Source organism: Haliotis cracherodii, unplaced genomic scaffold, assembly GCF_022045235.1.
Source record: "Haliotis cracherodii isolate W230 unplaced genomic scaffold, xgHalCrac1.p SCAF_8, whole genome shotgun sequence".
NCBI lineage: Eukaryota > Metazoa > Mollusca > Gastropoda > Lepetellida > Haliotidae > Haliotis > Haliotis cracherodii.
Window position 1 is genome coordinate 2,163,147 of NW_027266341.1, and position 24,064 is coordinate 2,187,210.

The 24,064-nt window shown below is 42.2% G+C and overlaps 1 protein-coding gene across 1 annotated transcript; it reads left to right on the plus strand.

Moving 5' to 3' along the window:
• The first annotated feature begins 8,097 nt into the window (after nucleotides 1-8,097).
• On the plus strand, nucleotides 8,098-17,368 carry LOC139449489 (uncharacterized). Its single transcript, XM_071230909.1, has 4 exons — nucleotides 8,098-8,194; nucleotides 11,094-11,235; nucleotides 12,235-12,449; nucleotides 15,238-17,368. Exons 1-4 carry the CDS (start codon nucleotides 8,113-8,115, stop codon nucleotides 15,480-15,482), a joined length of 684 nt encoding a protein of 227 aa, XP_071087010.1. The 5' UTR covers nucleotides 8,098-8,112; the 3' UTR covers nucleotides 15,483-17,368.
• Nucleotides 17,369-24,064: the final 6,696 nt, after the last annotated feature.

Here is a 24,064-nt window from a genome sequence, read left to right on the forward strand (position 1 = left end):
GATCCATACATAGCCTGACCAGTTGACTGATCCATACGTCACCTGACCAGTTGACTGATTCATACGTCACCCGACCAGTTGACTGATCCATACGTCACCTGACCAGTAGACTAATCCATACGTCACCCGACGAACAGACTGATCTATATGTCACCTGACCAGTAGACTGATCCATACGTCATCTGACCAGTAGATGGATCCAAACGTCATCTGATCAGTAGACTGATCCATACGCTGCCTGACCAGTAGACTGACATCAGTGAAGATTCCTAGGTGGGTTGACCTTTCACACGTTCATTCATTTCATATTCATTTGTAAACTGACATCGAGTATTAAATGGAATAGCCTACCGACCCAAACATGTCTTAAACACTTTAAATTTTGTTTTGACTGAATACTGTACTACTCTACAACTCTGGGAACAGTGAAAAAGAAAAGAAGAGATGTCTTGCCATCCTGACACAGGAATAGTTTTGTTTGTTGTTATCCATAGATCCCGTTAATTGCCTATTTCAACACATAGCAGCGTGTGCCAACTGAGGGGGCGGTCGGGTAGCCTTGTGGTTAAAGCATTCGCTCGTCACGCCGAAGACCCGGGTTCCATCCCCGACATGGGTACAATGTGTGAAGCCCATTTATGGTGTCCCCCGCCGTGATAAAGCGGCGTAAAACCATACTCACTCACTCACTTGTACCCCCGGAGGAGTCGGTTATCTGGTTGATAGCGTGTCATTGTACCCCAAGGGCATAGATCGTCGCTCACTATAACGCGGTGTACAACAACATGCACGCACACATACTCGAAGCTCGTCCTATTCACTATGTGTCTTCCTTTACCGGTGGAGACGTTAAAAGATGGTACTTGTTGTTATCCTGTCTGGCGCTCGACATTAAGGGGCTAAAATAAGGACTGGTCGGCTCGGAGTCAGTATACTGTGTCTGAGTGTAGTATTCATGTTAAACTGCGGCATGGTATCTCAGTGAGCTAGCACTATAAATTCGGCATGAGTCCGGACTAGTACAAGCAGCCACACACACACACACACACACACACACACACACACACACACACACACACACACACACACACACACACACACACACACACACACACACACACACACACACACACACACACACACACACACATATATAAGTGCAAGAATCTTGGACGCGACGTTAAACCCAATTTCACCTCACCTCACCTCACCTCACCTTTACCGGTGGCACAGTGTGTAGTCGACGCGGTGTAGCCCCGGAGCCCGCCTCAGTGGGGTAGTGGATAGGGTGTCTGCCCAAAGAGCTGAAGGTCGGTGGTTCGATTCCCTGGCCTCATCATTTAAAACAAACAATAGGGGATGGTACTTGTTGTTACCCTGTCTGGCGTTCGGCGTGAAGGGGATAGAGGGTTCGGCTGGGAGACACACTGTGTCTGATTCGTACATCCATGGTAAAACTGCGGGATGATATCTCAGTGGGCTAGCACTATAAAACCTGGATTAGTCCAGATTAGCACAAGCAGCCACACATGCACCACACAAACTCACCACAACGCGCACCACACACACGCACCACACCACGCACCACACACACGCACAACACACAACACACACGCACCACAACACGCACCACAACACGCACCACACACACGCACCACACACACGCACCACAACACGCACCACAACACGCACCACACACACGCACCATACACACGCACACCACGCACCACACACATGCACAACACGCACCACACACACGCACAACACGCACAACACACGCACAACAACAGGCACCACAAACACGCACCAAAACACGCACCACACACGCACAACACGCACGCACGCAAAAGTGCATACGTGTCGCTATATAATATCGAACGTGACGTTAAACCCCATATATTGAGGAACTATTTTTGCCTGATACCCCCACGGTGAGACGAGCGCGAAGTATTGAGGAACTATTCTTGCCTGATACCCCCACGGTGAGACGAGCGCGATGTATTGAGGAACTATTCTTGCCTCATACCCCCACGGTGAGTCAAGTGCAAAGTATTGAGGAACTATTCTTGCCTGATACCCTCACGGTGAGTCGAGTGCGAAGTATTGAGGAACTAGTCTTCCCTGATAACCCCACGGTGGGATAAGAATGGTTATTGAAACAGAGCGTCCGATACTTTCAGAGGTCACGTTGGGGACACGGACCGACTGTCCTCGCTGTCCTCTATACTCAATGCACCAATCTTCCCACGGTTTAAGAGAGCATCCCAAGTACACAGGGGTTGCTACAGATATAGAGAGGAGATCAGGAATAACTGTTTTATTGCCAGAAGAAAGCCAGGGCGATCACAACATCAAACTAGCATTATATTATCAATATGAGTGAATAGAAAAACACATGGTCATCCCGCAGGGCTTCTCAATTAGAACTGGATTTATTTGCCTTCGTGGCTACATGCTATTGCCACCAAACGCTAACGTTGATCAATGTTAATAATGGACAATTATCATATCTCTTGACGCTTCGTTGACGTGTTTACTTACTCAAGCTGCTCTGTGTATAACTCACTGGCAGTCAATGCATGAGACTAGAGACATTGATTTTTGTATGGGCCGACTCATTGATAAGGAAGGCATTTGACAATGTGAAGGAGGCTTTCAGGATAAATGCCACAAAAGACACCACGCTCACAAACACAAACAAAGCTCCATTTCTGTGAAGACGTCATCACGTCAGTATGACAGATTCTTGCACCATAGCAGTGCTTCATAACATCACATTATGTGGGAAGCTATTGACGTTATTTCCCAGTGTGTTAAATCGCAATCAGTTATGAAATGTACATGGTTTCTAATGGCTTTCTCGTGTTCCAAAAATGATATCTGTGTTTAGTTTTGAAAGCTCGTGATTTGGTGGAAATCGAACAATCGTCGTTTATTTATATTTGATTTCTATTTTCATTTATTAGCTTTTAAGCAAACTTTTTTTAAAGGTTCAGCTTATCTTTTAAACCCGTGTGCATTTGATGGTGGATTGGACTTCGTATACGTGTGGAGTCTGTGACGTGATCGAATATTCACGATTGTTAAGTCCATTACATCACAGTAATTGTTTGTAAATAATCGAACCTGGACCAAACAATCCAGTGATAGTGTGAATAACGATCCTGCCCATGGGGACATACCAAAAGGCATTAAAAGATGGTACTTGTTGTACCCTATCTGGCGCTCGGCATGAAGGGGCTAAAACAAGGACTGGTCGGCTCGGAGTCAGCATCCTGTGCCTAAGTGGGGTATTCATGTTAAACTGCGGCATGTTATCTTAAAAGTACTAGCACTATAAATTCGGCATGAGTCCGGACTAGTACAAGCAGCCACACACACGCACGCTCGCACGCACGCACGCACGCGCATGCACGTCGCAATATAAATGCAATAAACCTGAACGCCAATTTTTACCTCTGGGATACGATGACACGCTTGCAACCGAGGCGATTTAGATACAGGTTCATGATTATTAAGGAATTTGTCATGGTGGGGAGCCAGATTTCTTTATAAGTGTAATTATCCCTAAAACGGAATTGTTTATGTACTTTCCCAAATGACAACATCATCCCTGTCTTTTTTAAATATTCACCGATCTTTGGCCGTATCACCTCATATCATAAGCTCCCTCCGGCAGGAACTTCTTCTAAGTTTATCTATAAATTTGAGTTAACACCGCAACGCGTCCTCGGATCTTATGTATGTGTATGTAGGCGGGTCAATGACCTTATGCCACGTTATATAAGGTGTTATGTAGCAGTGTATTTCATTGTTTAACAATGATTGTAACTGTGGTATATTGTTTCTGTTGAGATTCGGTAGACGCTCATTGCATTGAGTTTGGGCATTGATCAGTCGTCAGGAAGATAGCACCTTTAGATGCTGGTAGTGTGTAAACTTCCGGTCCGGCATACCGCGGACGGTGATAGTATGTTATAGAAACATATGGAATGTTGAGGGTACTGTGAAGGACTTTTCAGTAGCTAAATATAAGGGGCCAATAGCGTGTTTACGAATCTCTCACGCATTCCATTACATAGGAACCAGTTTTCGTGTGAAGATCGGTCATCATTCCTGATTCCATTCCTAGGCCAATCTCGAAGGCTTAAGCACCGTCGCCGCTGGGTGGATATACTATTATAACTGACTTTTGATATTACCACCGTATTTGGGTACTTAAAACTGACTACTGCCATCATATTATATATTAACCATTGGATATTGTACCTGCACTCCATTGTGTACTGCTGTGCAGTAATTTGTGTTGAATGAAAACCTAGTTAATTAGTAATACATTTGTTGATTGTATACCACTTGTTGGTTGTTTGTTGGGTTCACACTAAGTTCTTTTACGTATCGATTTCTGGGTAAACATACATGTTCATTTTGGGAATCACGTAACAAATATCTCTTCCTACTAAACTTGACCCACGTGGAAAGACCAAGAGATCGATCTAGATCATAGACAGGAGCTAACCGATTGCACGACCATCGTGGCGTCATCTACGACCGCCACATCATCAACGACTACGTTGACGGTAAAGAAACGCCGTCGGATTTTCAGCACTTGTCTCCGCGCTGGGACCATTGGACACTAACTTCTGGTGTGCGTTCTGCCATATGATTCTCAATCTGTACCGTTTCGAACATTTTTCAACCATCAACAATAAACACGGCCGAGGACGTCCTTAAAATTGACCCTTGGCTTTGTCTCCCATCGTCCGACTGAACTACCAACCGTCATCCAACCCAAGACCTTGGACACATTCATGGTCACCATGGCCCTTAGGTTATTGGTGATGAATGTTCTGGAAGAAAACGTAAAGCGAACATAACAGAGCCTTTTGTAAACAAGATATGATAACACGAATACACGCTCAACACACCTCACTACATTATAAAAAAAGATACATGTTAAAATGTTTTTGAGAGCATCTGCAAGTTATTTACATTCACATTTAGATTATTGAACTTATATTTCCTAATATCTGATTCACTAGAATGGCAACCGTTGGTACTTACAAGATCAGTGTTTGTCAATATTGCCTAGTGAACCTCAGAAGAGGAGACACGCTCAACGTGAATATGCTTGTTTATCTGCCCTGGTTGCTGTGATACAAGGCAGGTTACCTAGGTGCATTAGTCGACACTCTGATCAAATTAGAGTATAGATGTAAAGTTATTTGTTTCAAGCCACGTTTCGTAAAACGCGCAGCATACTCGTGAATAGAAGTACTTGTTTACCACGAGAATAGCACTGATGACTAAGGAGCCTGCACCACACCATACGTGACTGTCAGTTCTACACTGCCAACTTGGTGTAAGTTGTTTGATATTGATTGAATAATAATTAGAGGACAACAAACGAGCAACGAAGAATTACGGAATATCTGTCCAGAGTGAATGACTCGATGGTGTTAATCCCGAGCCTTTGGCGACTCTAGAGATTAACGTAACTGTAGGCAGCCTACTGTTTATATGACGTCATGAACAGTTGTTTTACGAGAATATAATATAATCTTTTAACGTGAAGTTTACACGAAATACGGCTCTTTCAGTGGACGAGAGATCTGTCACATGACCGCGAAATTGACGTTCATGAGTGTATGAACGACACAACTGGACGCTCATACGTTTTTCACGAGACCGTGTTCTTGAAATGACGTAAACACTGACGGACTACTTCCACATTTCTGGGGACACCCCTTCAATTCACTAGCACGATGTTTCTCATAATTTAGACACTTTAATCTTGAACTTAGCGTTTTAGCATACATTGGGATTAGTCAGAGTTTGAGTTCATGGATATCCTCGCTACGAATCACCCTAGAGAACAAAACGAAGAAAAGCACATCCAAACTACCGCAGTATCGATTTGATCCGTGTCAAAACGACAGTTTCAGTCTACACCAATCTATGAATGTGCCTTAGTATCGATTTACGCATCTTTACAATCACCTTTCAGTGATCGGCCAAATGATCAGTGATGACTAAGACTTGTAATAGCCACGGGTTGATTAACAACTTCGGAAATCTCTCCGGTCACGTTTATCGTGTCGGCCATTTTCACGTCTTGTACTTGATGTTAATGTATTACGACACGCTGTCATTGTGGCTGACTTACTGAGGTTGTTCTTAACATACCTTTCTCGTCAAATGAGGATATCATTTGAGTACATTTGCTGTTCAGAAACTGCAAAATTGTTCCTGCATGTTTAGTTGAGCTGATGTCACCTCTCGTTTTGAGGAACTATTTTATTCCGGGATACAGCTGGTTGTTCTATGATTGTCAATGTAAACATGAAGTCACGCGTTCTAAATAAAATTGTGTATATAGATCACGGTCCTTGACTTTCACTTTGTGTGAGTTCATTGGAGTATGAACCTTCATAGAGTGAGGGCCAAATAGTCTGAGCTTGCGACGAAGTGAAAGTCTATTCTTACAAAAAGAGGACATTTCATGTGTGGAGTGTTTCAATTTTCTCCTCATCGATTGAAAGGGGAAGCAGATATTTTTTTGAGTGGCGTAGCTCCTTTCCCCCGTCACGAAATGTGAGACACATGGACTATCGTATTTATTATATACATTTTGTGAAGTTGTCTACCGGAAAATGTAATTATTTTATTGCAAATGTAAAATGTTGAAACGAAAATTCTACCTACCAAACATGCAGGGACGTTCACCACCCCTTCTCATCACGACTTAAGACGTAGTTCAGTGTTTGCAAAATCTTAAAAACTATAAAGTCACAAAAACTACTATTTGAGGTAGCTAAAATTCTTTATCATACACTTGGATATGGTTCAAAATCAACTTCAACAGAAAATATTCTTAAAAATCTACGAGACCTGAAGCGAAAGAAAACACGCTGGTGAAGTTACAAAAATGACACTTTGCGAATTAACAGTCTCGAGTGACGAGTTAAATCATAATTTTACAGTTTATAACGAAAAATTATCAAGAGAATAACAAACGGCAAGAAACGCTAAAAACTCCATAAATGACTACCTGTCATTATAATGGTCTGTCATGACTTATGGTCTTGTTTTTTATCAAAGTGGTAAAAATGCTCTGTCATGACTTGTGGTCGTGTTTTTTTTTTATCAAAGTGGTAAAAATGGTCTGTCATGACTCTTGGACGTGTGTTTTATCAAAATGGTAATAATGGTCTGTCATGACTCTTGGACGTGTGTTTTATCAAAATGGTAAGAATGGTCTGTCATGACTCTTGGACGTGTGTTTTATCAAAAAGGTAAGAATGGTCTGTCATGACTCTTGGACGTGTGTTTTATCAAAAAGGTAAGAATGGTCTGTCATGACTCTTGGACGTGTGTTTTATCAAAATGGTAAGAATGGTCTGTCATGACTCTTGGACGTGTGTTTGATCAAAATGGTAAGAATGGTCTGTCATGACTCTTGGACGTGTGTTTGATCAAAATGGTAAGAATGGTCTGTCATGACTCTTGGACGTGTGTTTGATCAAAAAGGTAAGAATGGTCTGTCATGACTCTTGGACGTGTGTTTGATCAAAATGGTAAGAATGGTCTGTCATGACTCTTGGACGTGTGTTTGATCAAAATGGTAAGAATGGTCTGTCATGACTCTTGGACGTGTGTTTGATCAAAGCAGTAAAACTGGTGAGTCATAACTCTTGCTCGTGTTTCACCAAAGTTGTAATTATTTGTTTTAAAGGAAGATACTATTTAAAAATACAAGATGTATTTAAGAATGATATTAAAGTAAAAGATAAGAAGTGATTTGGCAACATAGACACAAACATGTATATAATACCTTTAAGATTTCTTTAAAAGGGAGATACAGTCGAGGAACGTGCTCACCTCCCACATAGAACCCACACGCCATTACATAACTGAAATACATGTACACGGGGCGCAAACATAAACCCTAAGGTAAATACCAGTTCTCAGAAACGTCCATAGGCACCCCGTTGAGTGCTTTAGCAACTGTCAGCGTCAAGCCCAGTTGATACTGCTGGTGACAGGAGAGACATCGATTGTCAAAGTTGTCGTGCCATTAGTGCCGTGCATCTGCAGTTGAGGACGGCGACAATGACGGGGATGCAGGCATGTGTTGTTCTGCAGTTTTGTAGTTTCTGCTTCGTTACTGTTGGAATCTTACCATGTTCCGCAGGTAGGTCGTACGTGGAACTGACATGTCTCGTGATGCTGGTTGTCATGTGTCAATAATGTATTTTGTTGCTTCTGCCAGGTTTAGTTTATACATCCTAGACTTTTCCACTTTGGATATTTTATAGAAACTGCCTTTAAACTTGAAAATTGGATCTGACAACGAAATTACAAACGTTATAAAAAAAGTCGCTGAAACACTGCAATTTTGAGGCCTAAAACAAGTTTAATACCCGTATCGAAAACATCACCATGGGAACCATTTCTTGTTTGTGTTCCGGTTATGTCATACAACACATATCGACATTGGTGTTTCGTAGTTATGTCCGTTATCATACAGCGGTCCTGTTCGCCTGCCAGGTAAAACATGCATCTCAAACATGAAGTGGGAGTTATAACCTAGAAACGACATTCACTATTGCACTTTATATATAGCTGCTTGTCGTGTGGGTCGTGGTGATGGCTGGGATGGTACCACTCTTTCATAATATGTGGGTTCATAAGAGTATTGCACTCTTATCACTCTATAGCACTCTTTTTAAACACAGGACCCGTGATAGTATCACTCTTATATAAATACAGGTCTATGGTAGGAGAAACTCTTCCATAATATGCGGGTCCTAGACTGTATCTCTCATTTAAACACATGACCCGTGATAGTATCACTCCTCTGTGATATTTGGGTCCAAGTTTGTATGGCTCTTTTATTAACACTGGGTCCATGATAGCACCATACGTTTTTATATAATTGGTCCATGATAGTATCACTCTCTCATTCAGCTCACTCATTCACTTTATCATCCATCCATCCATCCATCCGCCCGCCTGCCCGTCTATCTGTGTATCTATCTACCAACCTATTCATCCATCCATCCATCCATCCACCCGCCCTTCTATCTGTGTATCTATCTACCAACCTATTCATCCATCCATCCATCAATCCGGCCGCCCGTCTATCTGTGTATCTATCTACCAACCTATTCATCCATCCATCCATCCGCCCGCCCTTCTATCTGTGTATCTATCTACCAAACTATCCACCCACCCATCCATCCATCCGTCCGTCCGTCCGTCCGCCGGTATGTCTGTGTATCTATCCTCCAACCATTCATCCTGTCTGTATGAGTCGGTCTGTCTGCGTGATTGTTTCTATCGAATACGCCAACGCTTCTACGTGACTCATGACCAGTTGCCTGACGGACACTGGGTGGTCAGACTGTAACTGAGCTTTAGTGAAACTCGGGGTCATTATTTGAATAAACCAAGGCAAGTTGGCAGTTCACATGTTCACATATTTCTTAAAAGTGCCATCAGCTTGTGACTCTACCATACATGTAGTTATCCAGTGTTTTCGGTAAATGTATTTTATTGACAGCATGGTAGACTGTAGGCGGTTGTCTGTTATTGAGAACATGGTTGACTGTAGGCGGTTGTCTGTTATTGAGACCATGGTTGACTGTAGGTGGTTGTCTGTTATTGACAGCATGGTTGACTGTAGGCGGTTGTCTGTTATTGAGACCATGGTTGACTGTAGGGGGTTGTCTGTTATTGAGACCATGGTTGACTGTAGGCGGTTGTCTGTTATTGAGACCATGGTTGACTGTAGGAGGTTGTCTGTCATTGAGACCATGATTGACTGTAGGCGGTTGTCTGTTATTGAGACCATGGTTGACTGTAGGCGGTTGTCTGTTATTAAGACCATTGTTGACTGTAGGCGGTTGTCTGTTATTGAGAACATGGTTGACTGTAGGCGGTTGTCTTTTATTGAGACCATGGTTGACTGTAGGCGGTTGTCTGTTATTGAGACCATGGTTGACTGTAGGAGGTTGTCTGTTATTGAGACCATGATTGACTGTAGGCGGTTGTCTGTTATTGAGACCATGATTGACTGTAGGAGGTTGTCTGTTATTGAGACCATGGTTGATTGTAGGAGGTTGTCTGTTATTGAGACCATGGTTGACTGTAGGAGGTTGTCTGTTGTTGAGACCATGGTTGACTGTAGGAGGTTGTCTGTTATTGAGAACATGGTTGACTGTAGGCGGTTGTCTGTTATTGACAGCATGGTTGACTGTAGGCGGTTGTCTGTTATTGAGACCATGGTTGACTGTAGGCGGTTGTCTGTTATTGAGACCATGGTTGACTGTAGGCGGTTGTCTGTTATTGAGACCATGGTGACTGTAGGCGGTTGTCTGTTATTGAGACCATGATTGACTGTAGGCGGTTGTCTGTTATTAAGACCATGGTTGACTGTAGGAGGTTGTCTGTTATTGAGACCATGGTTGACTGTAGGCGGTTGTCTGTTATTGAGACCATGGTTGACTGTAGGGGGTTGTCTGTTATTGAGACCATGGTTGACTGTAGGCGGTTGTCTGTTATTGAGACCATGTTTTTACTGTAGGCGGTTGTCTGTTGTTGAGACCATGGTTGACTGTAGGCGGTTGTCTGTTATTGAAACCATGGTTGACTGTAAGAGGTTGTCTGTTATTGAGACCATGGTTGACTGTAGGCGGTTGTCTGTTATTGAGACCATGATTGACTGTAGGCGGTTGTCTGTTATTGAGACTATGGTTGATTGTAGGCGGTTGTCTGTTATTGAGACCATGTTTTTACTGTAGTAGTCCGTACGTTTTTGTCGCTATTTTGACTTTGCTTTGCATGTGTTTGTGACGGGTGCAATGGATGGGGCAGAATGCTCTCAGCGTTCCGCGAAAACCTGGTACGTTCACTATTTGGCATTTACTCATAAACACACGCAATGACCGAGTCGGAATTGTGCAATAAACTCTACATTTAGTGGAGATTTCTTATCACGGAACGATTGATGTCGCTTTTTTACTGTAGTTGCCTGTACGTTAATGATCGCAAGCTGTTGGTTATTGATCAGCTGTAGTTTTTGTTCCCAGTGAGGACCTATGTATACAAGCCTCTAGAGGTGAACTTCAAGCAGGCCCAGGAACAGTGTAAGGAGCTTGGGATGGTGGTGGCCATTGCTGACACAGTTCAGGACACAGAGGCTATGAACAAATATTTGGCGTATCTTGGAGAGTAAGTATAATATCTATAGTTTTATTCATAGTTTTATAATATGTGTACAGGATCGGAACCTTGAGGCTGATCTCTTTTGAACGAGAGGTCAATAGGGGCGTGGCTACATGTAGTTTGATCGTCGAGGCTGATCGCGTTTGTCCAACAGCTCAGTGGAGGTGGCTGCATGTAGTTCAATTGTTGAGGCAGTCTTCTGTCCGACAGGTCAATGGGGGCGTGGTTACATGTAGTTAAATTATTGAGGCCGATCTTTTCGAATTCTGTCCAACATCTCAGTGGGGACGTGGCTACATGAAGTTTAGTTATTGAGGCTGATCCCTTTTGTACGACAGCTCAGTGGGGTGTGGCTACATGTAGTTTAATTATTGAGGCCGATCCCTCCTGTCCGAAAGTTCAGTGGGGGCGTGGTTACATGTAGTTTAATTATTAGGCTGATCTCGTTTGTGCAACAGCTCAATGGAGGTGGCCACACATAGTTCAATTGTTGAGGCTAAAGTGTTCTGTCCAACAGGTCAATGGGGGCGTGGTTACATGTAGTTTAATTGTTGAGGCTAAAGTGTTCTGTCCAACAGGTCAGTGGGGGCGTGGTTACATGTAGTTCAATTGTTGAGGCTAAAGTGTTCTGTCCAACAGGTCAGTGGGGGCGTGGTTACATGTAGTTCAATTGTTGAGGCTAAAGTGTTCTGTCCAACAGGTCAGTGGGGGCGTGGTTACATGTAGTTCAATTGTTGAGGCTAAAGTGTTCTGTCCAACAGGTCAATGGGGGCGTGGTTACATGTAGTTCAATTGTTGAGGCTAAAGTGTTCTGTCCAACAGGTCAATGGGGGCGTGGTTACATGTAGTTCAATTGTTGAGGCTAAAGTGTTCTGTCCAACAGGTCAATGGGGGCGTTGTTACATGTAGTTCAATTGTTGAGGCTAAAGTGTTCTGTCCAACAGGTCAATGGGGGCGTGGTTATATGTAGATTGATTCCTGAGCCTGATCTCTTCTCTCCGACAGCTCAGTGGAGGCGTGGCTAGGTATGGAGTACACGGGGAAGGCCAAGCAGTTTAACTGGATCAATGGTGAATCTGTGACTGCAGCGCAATGGGATGTGACGACTGATGACGAGCCGGATAATCTGGACAAACAGACATGCGCAGTGTGGAGGCGGCGGGACAACCAGTGGGACTCCAGGGAGTGTGACAGGGGCTTCCACCTGCTGTGCAGTACTGGTACGTTGTCACACATATATGTCCAATATGATCGTGCTACGCTATACATGTCACACACAAAATAGGTTAATATACATCACAATCAATTACATACAAAATGCTAAAATTACAACGGGATATCAGAAAGTTTTGGGCCTGGTGTATCTAGGTTGTTGTTATGGTTACATGTGATATATTCCCTATTTTGACTAGTTAACAGTTAACTTGCCCTGCATGTGTGTGTGACGGATGCCACCGATGGGGCAGGATACGCTTACTTCTGGTATCATCACTATTTGATAGTGAATCATAAACACATGCTTAAGATATAGTCGGAATCGTACTATCGACTCTGTTTTATGCAGAGATTTCTGCTGGATAATTGTTATATAAAGCGTTTTGTCGCTTTGTTCAGATATTCGAATATGGGACAAAATATCACGAACAACCTCCAACCGAGTGTGGTTTCAGCGATAAAAAACATCCTGGATGTTGTTGAAGCATATTCCTAAATACGTGCCAAAATAGATTGAGAACCTGTTGAATGTGTTCCGGGGTGAATTAAGTCTGCGTGATGTTGTCATTGGTAGGAAAAGAGGAAACGGAATTGGAATAAACCCATTCTTTCTCAGCTCGCTGTCACCAAAGTCTGGCTGCCCTACTTGAAAAGTTTGTAGTTGATATCTCTTGCAAGTTCTCAATAACATAACCATTATATGCAGGCATTGATACGCGTTAGGAAGGACTTTCTTTATATTAACAGAAAGTATTTAAGAAGAATGGAATTAATACCATGTGGATTTCAAAGACTCAAAGTATTTGCTTGAATCCGAAAAGAACCAAGTTTAATTCTGTACGCTTTGTACACCACTATCCCTCACAACGAGCTAAGAAAAAACTTTATTCGTTAATCCATGGGACATTTGTAACTAAACGTTTTGCGCATAGATATAGCTACAAATCTATCTTCCGAGGTTCCGAGCTTTACAGAGAAAACAATAAAATTATGTGAATACTTGACTTCCTCAATGATATATCTACGTCAATTTTCGGTTGAGACATTAAGGCAAGGGGTATAATTGTGCTCCCTTCTTGCGGATCTGTTTCTTTATGCATATGAATCGCAACTTTTGCTCGGATTGGCAAAATCAAAACAAGGACATTTGGCAATGCACTTTAACTTAAGCTTCAGATATATCGATGATCTAATATCGTTCCATAGCGGCCAAATATCCAATCCCCTTCCACTGATTTACCTACCTAAACTAGAAATAAAGGAGACCTGAGAAACCACCTCAGCTGTGTCATATTTAGATATATGCATAAAGATTCAGAGTGACAAAAAACTCCCCACAAGACGGTTTGACAAGAGTGAGTGAGTGAGTTTAACACCGCTTTGAATAGTATTCCAGTTATATCACGAAGTGTCAGCTTAATGTGACAGGAAAGTGAGAAGTGATGCAGGTCCCTTCACGGATATGATGCTGACTAGCCTAGGAACATAATCGGTGCGTACTGGGATTAAACCTCACGATCATAGGTTTCTGTCGTGCCCAAGGGACGCAACTCAGCACAGAGAATTGCGGCGTCTAGGCTGTGTCATCTGTGACAAGAGGAATTACTTCAACTTTCCAATAGTCATTAAGCCAGCAGCTCCAGCCTACATGTCTACATTTTACAACTTTGGAGTTACAATCGAGCATGCTTTATCTTCCCAAAGATTTCAATGACTACAAAGCTGTTACGACTTTTGCTAAAAGGTTGTTCGATCAAGGTTACAACATTCAAGACCCTAGTGAAGCTTTATGGTAGACAAGTGGAGGACATTTCCAAATCAGTGCCTAAAATAATGTCAGATGCAGTTCCCTATTTTGGCTTGTAGCATGTGTTCCGTGTCTTGTCATGTAAACAATTTGTGACAGGGGCCATCCGTTGGGCAGGATACGCTCACATTTTCGCGAACACCTGTATCATTTCTGTATGGTAATTTTCGTGCACACCTGTGCATGATCCTACACTGGAGTCGTAGGGTCTGCTCTGGTGATTTACAATGCTCGAGATAGGATGAGTAAGATTTGACGCTGGTTTGAACAGTATTTCAGTGATATCGCACCGTGTCAGATTGCTGTGGGAGAAAAGTTCCAAGTGGTGCAGGTCTTAGACAAGTGTGTCATACAGACCCCGAAACAAATATATCTCATACAGCCCATGCAAGTTTATAATGTTTGGCAAGTCTTGATTACTGCAGTATCAGGTATCATCTGAAAATGAAGAAAGTATCTGGGCTCCTTTTTATTATATTTTATAAGTTAACAACTGTTTTTTTCTGTAAAATATGTTCATTCAGATCTGAATGAACATATTTTACAGAAAAAAACAGTTGCAATTAGAGACTAGACGTTAGTTTAAAACGTTTGCTACTTTGTTGAAATCCTCGAGTCAGGGTAAACCAAGGAACATAAGCAGGCCACATTGAGCGAATACTGGTCCGGCTAGGGGAACGCAAGTGATACGAGAGGTGGAATCTCATTGGTCCATAGGAGAGGCTTAGTGGGGACATAAATGGTAATAGCCACTGGTGGCGCTACGATCGAGCCCAGTAATTCCAGCCTAGTTCGGCAAGGGTGGAAACTGGACTTTTAAAGTCAGTTAACTCTCTTGCTTCGGGAAGATGCACTTAGCCAACTTCATAGTACTATATATATTTTGTGTTGAACGTAACAGAGGTCAGGTGTGTCAGCCATTGTTGTTTTGGACATTTGGTACTATGACACGGTCCACTTCATTTATAACGGTCATTAATTTGCAGGTGAATCTAACGTGCTTTACACCACATACAGCGTCTACCTGAACGACCACATGTTTGTACAGCAAGCGGCAGCAACAGTAACGTCAGACAACAACATCGAGTGTGCGGTGTCGTGCCGGGCTCTCGCCGACTGCGTCTACTTCAGCCACCAGGTGGCGCTACACCAGTGTCTACTGTACACGTCTACGTCCACTGCGTCTACCTCGCAGGCGATGCAGGGACACCAGGTGTGGAGAATGAACTAAAATGTCCTCCGATGGATTATACACAACACTGAATCTTTCCTTCAGCATGAATGCGGTTTGGCAGTGAACAGGGCGTAATAGAAACGACTGGTGGTAGGCCATAAGGTAAAATTCTCCTGGAGTAATCAAAATGAAAATATCTATCAGAAGCCTGTCCGACTTTGTGCCCATAAAATGGTGGCTATATGTGTACTTTAACCCCTCATCCCCGTCACTTGCATAATGTTTTGTTTGTTCGTTTGTTATTCAATGTCGAAATATTCCAGCTACATGACGGCGGTTTGTAAATAATCGAATCTGGACCAGACAATCCAGTTGTTGAGCATCGATCCCTGCAGTTTAGATACCCAGACATGCATCAAGCTAGCCTGACCACTCTGCCCTGCAGTAAGTTTGTAGTGTGCCAATAATGTGTTATTTTTTGTATTTTGATAATCGGCACAATTTTAACAGTTGAATATACCGATGTGACTCCTTGCAATCACCTTGCATCTAACATGTCACTGTGGCCTTGTACCCAGCCAGGTATTCACAGAATGTTGTATATTCTTGTTAACCCTTGATGACTTTTATAATATAGCACATATTCCAACAAGAGATCGGTTGAACTAGTAATCCTCATGGCGGTTTTCTCTTCAATATCGTGTTATGTTCTGGCTAATGCATGTACCCGTGGAATAACTCTACACAACACCACATGCTTAACAAGACGCGTTGTGAAGTCAATATTGTCGATGTGATTGATTTGTTTGTTGGGAGAGCGGGAGCTTGGTTTAACGCCACAGTAAATCGACTATATCACGGCATGTCAGCTTAATGGGGGACATGTAATCAATGGGCGGTCGGGTGGCCGAGTGGTTAAAGCGTTCGCTCGTCACGCCGAAGACCCAAGTTTAATTTTCGACATGGTTACAATGTGTGAATCCCATTTCTGGTGTCCCAGCCGTGATACGGCGTAAAACCATACTCACTCACTCACTCACGACTAAATATCCGGTAGTCTAAGGGACGTAACTCTTCCCAGCGAAGCACCTTAAACGACAAAGCATGGCCTTTATGCTACCATCACACCAAAATAGTTCAATCCCGTTTTACCCCGTTCTAAACAAAATACTAGAACGGGCTGTGGTCCCGGTAGAACGCGTAGTTTGGCATACAATACGATGCTAGTTCGTTCATAAGCAGTCCTCAATACGTCTATCCCGTTCTTAGCCAGTCTGCAGTTCGTTTGTATCCAGTTCAGATCGTGTAAAAGTGCCCGTTCATCTCATCCCGACAACGTTTCGAAGCAGTTCGAGCACGTCCATAGCCGTTCTGAACCCGTGTGCACACGTACTGAAATTTATGACTGACTGCACCACGTCGTAACACGTCCCTACTAGATCCGAAGCACGGCAATTCCGTTCGAAGTACGGCAATTCTGTTCATAATACGTCTTTCTCGTTTTGAGTACGTTGTCAATCCGATTAATTGCAGAGCGGGATGGACGGGATAAAATGTTGATCAGACTCAAAGTTCTAGAGCACCCTCCCCGTCCGAGCCCGTCCATGAAGTTTGTAAACAGACTGTCAGTAGTTGCTGCTACGCCCACTACCTTCATACACAGTTGGAGCCCGTTCGACAACATTTTTACAAACGTATTGAGAACTAGTCTGGTGTGATGGGGGTACATGTATTAGTTTCTAGCTTTGTATTGAAGCCGATTGACACATTTGTTAGACTTATTTGCCCATCTTTAACATTTCACTACCTTCGCTTCTGTAGACAGGTGACATAAAGTGAGTTGATGTTGTTTTTGCAGCAACAGTATGTGATTATGGGCGTTAATGTACAGTCTGGTTGCTGCTTTGTAAAATAAATAAACAAAGCATGTATTGCAGGTGAAATGTAGAGAAATAAACTGAAATGTCATTTCATGTCTCCGCATTCTTCACCATTATAGAAACACAAGTATTTCATTTATGGCAGTACTTCGGTTAAACCCCGGTCTGTCAGCTCACAGGTCTGTAGGACGGGAGCAGGACGCGATGCAGGCCTTACACGTACACCACGTTGGTGAAACCCCACGTGCAGGTGGTAACTGACCACGTGCAAGTGTAGACTGACCACGTGCAGATGTAGACTGACAACGTGCAGGTGAGACTGACCAAGAACATACTACTACCACCATCTGCCACTGCCACTGCCACTGCCACTGCCACTACCACTACCACTACTACTACTACTACTACCGGGGAAGAATAGATCTTCAGCAACCCATTCTTGCCTAAAAGGTGACCATGCTTATCGTAAGAGGCGACTAACGGGATCGGGTGGTCAGGCTCGTTGACTTGGTTGATGTATGTCATAGTATCCCAGTTGCGTAGCTTGATGCTCATGATGTCAATCACTAGATTGTCCAGACTCGATTATTTACAGTCTGCCGCTATATAGCTGGAATATTGCTGAGTGCGGCGTTAAGTAACAAACAAACAAACTACTACAACTAAGAGGCGACGTACAATGTGTGAAGCCCATGTCTTGTGTCCCCGGACCTGATATTGCTGGAATACTGTTAAACGCGGCGTAAAACCATATTCACTCACACACTCACTAAGAGGCTCGGGGCGGTTGGGTAGCCTAGTGGTTTAAGCGTTCTCTCGTCACGCCGAAGACCCGGGTTCGATTCCCGACATGTGTGCAATGTGTGAAGCCCATTTCTGGTGTCCCCCGCCGTGATATTGCTGGAATATCGCTAAAAGCGGCGTAAAACCATCCTCACTCACGCAATCAATTCCACAACAATCCTATGTCAAAGCGTTGAAGCGTCGTAATATATATTTTCCATGCTTCCTGAACTTTCATGAATTGGCGAAGGTACACGGGTATGTGTATATGCCACAGTTTAATGTTGCCAAGAATCACGCTGACAATCAACTATGGCTGGTCCTATTTCTCAAACGAGACATCAGTTTCTACACCCACCGTGTCAGAGAGCACAACCATGTACCCGTTGCGACAAATGGCCGATCCGCAGCTTGTGCAGGGTATCATGGTGACAACAGAGAGGTGCTCCGTGCGAGTGCTTCCGTCAAAACCTGGGCTCCGTGGCATCAAAGGATATTGTCTGAGAGTCCGGATGACGAAATACAGAATAGATCTGTCTATGTCAATAGCTTGACAATCACTGTGACGACTGACACAGCACAACCACCTTATCAGTGCTGGGATCACGTGGGTTTCTTTGCTGGGTAGGATAGCACGGGGTTTACTCATGGACAGATCGGGGCTTGGGATAAGAACCAGTCGATGTCGTTCATACCCCGAGAGTCTCTTTCTTTCTACTACTTACTACTACCACTACTACTACTACTACTACTACTACTACTACTGGCCCGGGAAGATCCGGGGTAGAATAGGTCTTCAGAAACCCATGCTTGCCGTGAAAGGCGACAATGCTTGTCGTAAAAGACGACTAACGGGAACAGATGGTCAGGCTCGCTGACTTGGTTGATGCATGTCATCGTATCCCCATTGCGTGGATTGATGCTGATGAACAACAAACAAAACAACATGCACAGGCCCAGTATCTATACTGTTCTGAAGATGACTGTATCGAGGCATCAAACCTATGACAAACCTGCTTGGCTATACAATACAGACTCTGCTCTGTCAATACTACGTCTTGATCTAAAAATAATCATGTCTGAGAGATTTTACTTCCGATAAACGGCTTTCATCTGGAAGTGAAACACTCATTATTGTCGTTGTGTGGTGGTCGGGTCCCATCAAAGAGAAGCACCGACAGACGGCGACTATAACCAGAAGCTGGGAAGTTATTACCATGTTGGATAATGTGTGGCTCCCTGAAGACTGAGCTATGACACTCCTTTCAGTCTAATACCAAGGTTGACGTCAAACATATTTCATTACCCTTTTGTCGGAGGATAAACAATCATAAACAGTTTTAGTATTCCTAATTCCGGCGACATGTTATCTCAAATGCAATATAATTAGGGGCAGGATGGGGGGAAAGGAGAAGAAGTCTAACGCCGCTTTGTTGTTGCATAGAGAAAAGGAGTTTCAGGTGTCTAGTGAATGAGTGAGTGAGTTGGGTTTAACACCGCTTTTAACATTATTCCAGTTACATCATGGCGTGTTAGCTTAATATGGAAGGAAAGCCCGAAGTGATGCAGGTCTCAGACGTTTACCACTTTGGTGAAACCCACGTGCACGGGTATGGTGCTGTGGTGCTGACAAACCTAGAAATATAAAGGAGGCGAACTTGGATTCGAACCCACAATCATATATTTCTAGCGTGCCCAAGGGACGCAACTCTGCAAAGCGAATCGCGGGCCATCCGTGCCGCCTTCAGGTGTCAAGACATGAGCAGACAATCAGATCCACGTGTGGGAAGTCAATAACACTGATGTTACAAGATTTCTTCAACATGCGTTGTGGAACAAAGACGACAAAGCGTCAGCAGGTACAACGATTGATCCAAGAGCAGCATTCTGTCAATATCTGCAGGAACTCATCAGGAAGTAGACAATAAGCACGACGATTAACTCAATATTAACTGTCAAAAGGGATGTTTCAGGCTAGATGCATTATCGTGAATTATTGACTTCAAAATCCTATATTTATCATGTGTGATCAGTAAATATATAAACTGTCGACGCCAGAGAGTAACCAGGATCTGATTCCATTGGGCGTAAAGGGAAATAGAACGATTAAAAAATATGAATGGATTCCTGAAAAACAGTGATGACACCAAATTTTCCAGAAACTTTACAAAATTAACGTTTTCAATGAACAAAGAAGCCATAGCGAATGACAACCAGATTGTAATACCATTATTAGTGACCTATATCTTATCACGAGGATCTCATCCAGGAAACTGTAGCAACAAAGTCATTAATACGTTCACAACAGACATCGGTAACTAGTCTTGTCTACAACGCAGAATGTATACCATGTTACTTACATGGTTAACAAATGAAAACGTTCGTTAATGACAAGGTGTTGAAATCAGATTTTATTTGTGCCACTGCCAGGACGCCGTCAACCTTCCGTCTTTGCATGGCAGTGATGATGATGATGATGTTGATAATGTTGATGCTGATGTTGATGTCGACGTCGTTTACATGGACACACTGCAGTAACGCCACACAATGTGCATGACCTGTCGATGGTGACCAGGCACAATGGAGTAAGATCCCTTTCGTGTTTCGTGTTGACTGTAAATGTCATTGATGATAGATGTCTCGATGGTTAAGGCCACCATGTGGTAAGAAAGTTATTTTTTTGCAAGTGAGGTCAGCAATTATTATATTTTCATTTTCAACAGTATGTTAATCCGGACACCCTGTTAATCCGGAAGTCCCGTTAGCCTGGAAACCCCGTCACTTTTGGGGACTTCTCAGTATAGACATAGAAGCGCATTCAAAAACCATGATTGGTAAAAGCGAACATTTGTTAATCAGGATGATTTCATGTGGCAATGCACTGTCCGGAATTAGAGGTGTTCACTCTACATACATGTCAGTGTCATCACGGTACACTATGTGTTATTTATGGTTAAGCGACCGATAGAACAACTTCACTGAAATAGATTACGACAGTTCACAAAATTAAATCAGTTGTGAACTTGTTTTATAACTGAAGAAAAGCACTCCCTGGGAATGCGAATACTAATGCAATTGCGTCTTCATATCATACTTGTCCACATCCACAATACTTTATCATACAAACAAGGAAAACAATACAGCATCAATAGAAACGCTTTGCATGGATCATTATTTGAGAACTGTTTCTGTTATGTTTCTGTTACGCACGATATCCGTTGCCATATAACACACTTCATATCACTAGGGATTTGGGACCCAAACATGTTACATATGTACGTACAATACATTGCTATGCTCGACATCCATATAACATTGAAAGGCAAATACAAACAGGACGAGAAAGGTGTGTTAGTTAGTTAGTGTGTCTGAATACCTTAATACTTACTTAGCTGCCTGATGATTCTTAAAATACAGAATTCAACGACTCTGCAAATATTTCCGTCGTTCTTGGCGATAAAAGTAACCACCTGTATGGTCAATGAAGACAATGCAGGGAAACCTCGCCAATCTGGATTGTAACAGGGAAGTTGTCCGAATTAAGGACACAGGACTAGGTCCCTTTAATAAGATAGAAATGAGTCCAGCTGTACATGTCCACAATGACGGAATAGAACACAGGTCTTCAGCGTTACGAGTTGGAGATACTCAATGACAACACATAAGCCAATTTGTTCATTTTCATCTTCAGAGATCAATAGATCAAGTTTATTTCATAACTCAGGCCACATGGCCCATAGGTCAGTTATGTTTTAGGTCACGTGTCCAGAGTGTTACATCTTTGACGATCTCATTGTATAAAATGTACGTTCATGTAAAGCCATCAAGCGTAGTACATTAATATCACAGGAGGTAAATACACTCGCAAACGTAATATTACCTTTATAATATCTCTGTTATAAGGTTACAAAACTATTTCTTAAGTTTCGTACATACAAAAGAGACATGGACCCAATCCTCTACTAAATGAAGGTCACATTCTTTACACATAGATTCTGTATGAGGTATATTTAACTTTTACTCTTTATCAATAATAATGACTTGACAGTGGTGAAGAGATATTCGAAATTTACAGATTACTTTAACTAATCGTTTGTCTCTGAGTACAGTTATATTGCAGAAGAGATTTATAATAGCATAATGCACTAAAAAGAAGTCAACTCCAAACTGCGGTACCATGATTTGAATTAAATATGTCTTAAGTGTCTTCTAAATGCCGGAGAAACATGTTCTTATCACCAACATCTTGGAATAACCACACATACGCAAAAATAAAAATAAAATAAATAACATTCGTCTCACATAAGATCCCCAATTGAGTTGTCCATTCTCATCTAATACTTTAAGCACAACATACCTTTGGTATCGACTTGCATTTATTCGCAAAAGCTTTATCCTGCACTTAATTACCCTTATTTGTGTATTGATAAACATTAAACAGTTGCGCCCAGAATTGCTTTGTTTGGTGCAAATTTACCCACACCAAGACAATGTCTAAACTAGCATGTTTATATCTTTTCAATGATCTCATGATATTTAATACCCCATATTTCCGAACCATACATCAATATTGGAAAGATTTTACTGTCAAATATTTTACAAGCAGTCTAGAAATCTATACATGTGTTATTACGTAACAAATGAAAAGCTGGCCCCATTGCCTTCCTTGCTTGCATGGCAAGGGTTTCACGTGCTTTAGACCATATTAATCGTGAGAAGAACATAATTCCAAGATATTTATAGTTCGTTACCATCTATCTCTTCACATTATCCGGTGCACAAGCTTCATGCTGAGTTATTATCCCTCCATTTCTAAATACAATAACATTTGATTAATCAAGATTTACTCATATTCCCCATTTCAAACAATATGTTTTTAAAAATGTCAAGCTTTCCCTGCAAGCCCCGAACAATATACAAGAAAAGTACTGGCATCGGTAAATAAGAGTATTTTCAATATTTTGGGTAACAAATGTACCATGATCACAAGCAGCATACATTTCTAGCACAAGCTCATTTACAAAGAATATGAATAAGACAGGGCTCAAAACACAGCCTTGTCTTGCCCCACTAGATGTGTTAAAGCAACCAATCTTTGCACCTGTTTTCATAGATGCATATATACATACGTTTTAACAGGTTGTACGTTTTACCATTGCATCCTTTTTGTAAGAGTTAATATAGCATTTTTTTCCTGTCAAAATAATCAAACGTCTTTCTAAAATCAATGAATACACAATGAAATCTGCCTTTTGCCTTACATAGGTATTTGGAACATGATGCATGTAAGGTAAAGATATGATCAACAGTAGAATATTGAGAACGAAAACCAGCTTGAGATTCTGAAATAAGGTTATTTAACTCTATCCAGATTCTAAGGCGTTTCTCTAGAATAGACGTAAAAACCTTCAATGCGATGTTCAAAGGAGAAATGGCCCTCTAGTTGTTGGGATCCGTTTTAACTCTACATTTGTATAATGGTAATATCATGTCTAGATTAAAAATCTCAGGAAACACTCCGCTATCAAGAACTTTGTTTAATAAGAAGACTAGAAGTGGTAAAAAGTAATTATTAGACACTTTAAAGAATTCAGGCGGTATTCCGATTCCGCAATAGTGCCCTTTGATTCTTTATCAGTAACACGACTAGATAACAATTCGCTTTAAATAAAATCTGAAACGGGTTGATCAAGCAGCAAATATTCAGTTCTTTGATCCGGGTTTAACAAATTCTTGAAATAGGAACACCACACTTCTGGGATAATAGATGATTTGGCTTTATCACTATAGAGAAGGCATTTCAATGATTTCAAAAAACTGTTTGCAGTAGGCGGCATCTTTTATATCATCAGCTGTTATACTGTCATATAAACTCTCTATACAACAATTTGTTTAAGTTGAAAAAGACAACTTTACGATTATTACATTCTTCGTGAAGACCCGGGATCGATTCCCGACATGGGTACAATGTGTGAA

Bases quoted from the DNA above. Each gene is read 5' to 3' on its own strand.
- LOC139449489 (XM_071230909.1), top strand. From the start codon at position 8,113: ATGACGGGGATGCAGGCATGTGTTGTTCTGCAGTTTTGTAGTTTCTGC. The intron at 11,236-12,234 runs GTAAGTATAATA...TCTCTCCGACAG, and splicing joins TATTTGGCGTATCTTGGAGA to CTCAGTGGAGGCGTGGCTAG. The intron at 12,450-15,237 runs GTACGTTGTCAC...ATTAATTTGCAG, and splicing joins CCACCTGCTGTGCAGTACTG to GTGAATCTAACGTGCTTTAC.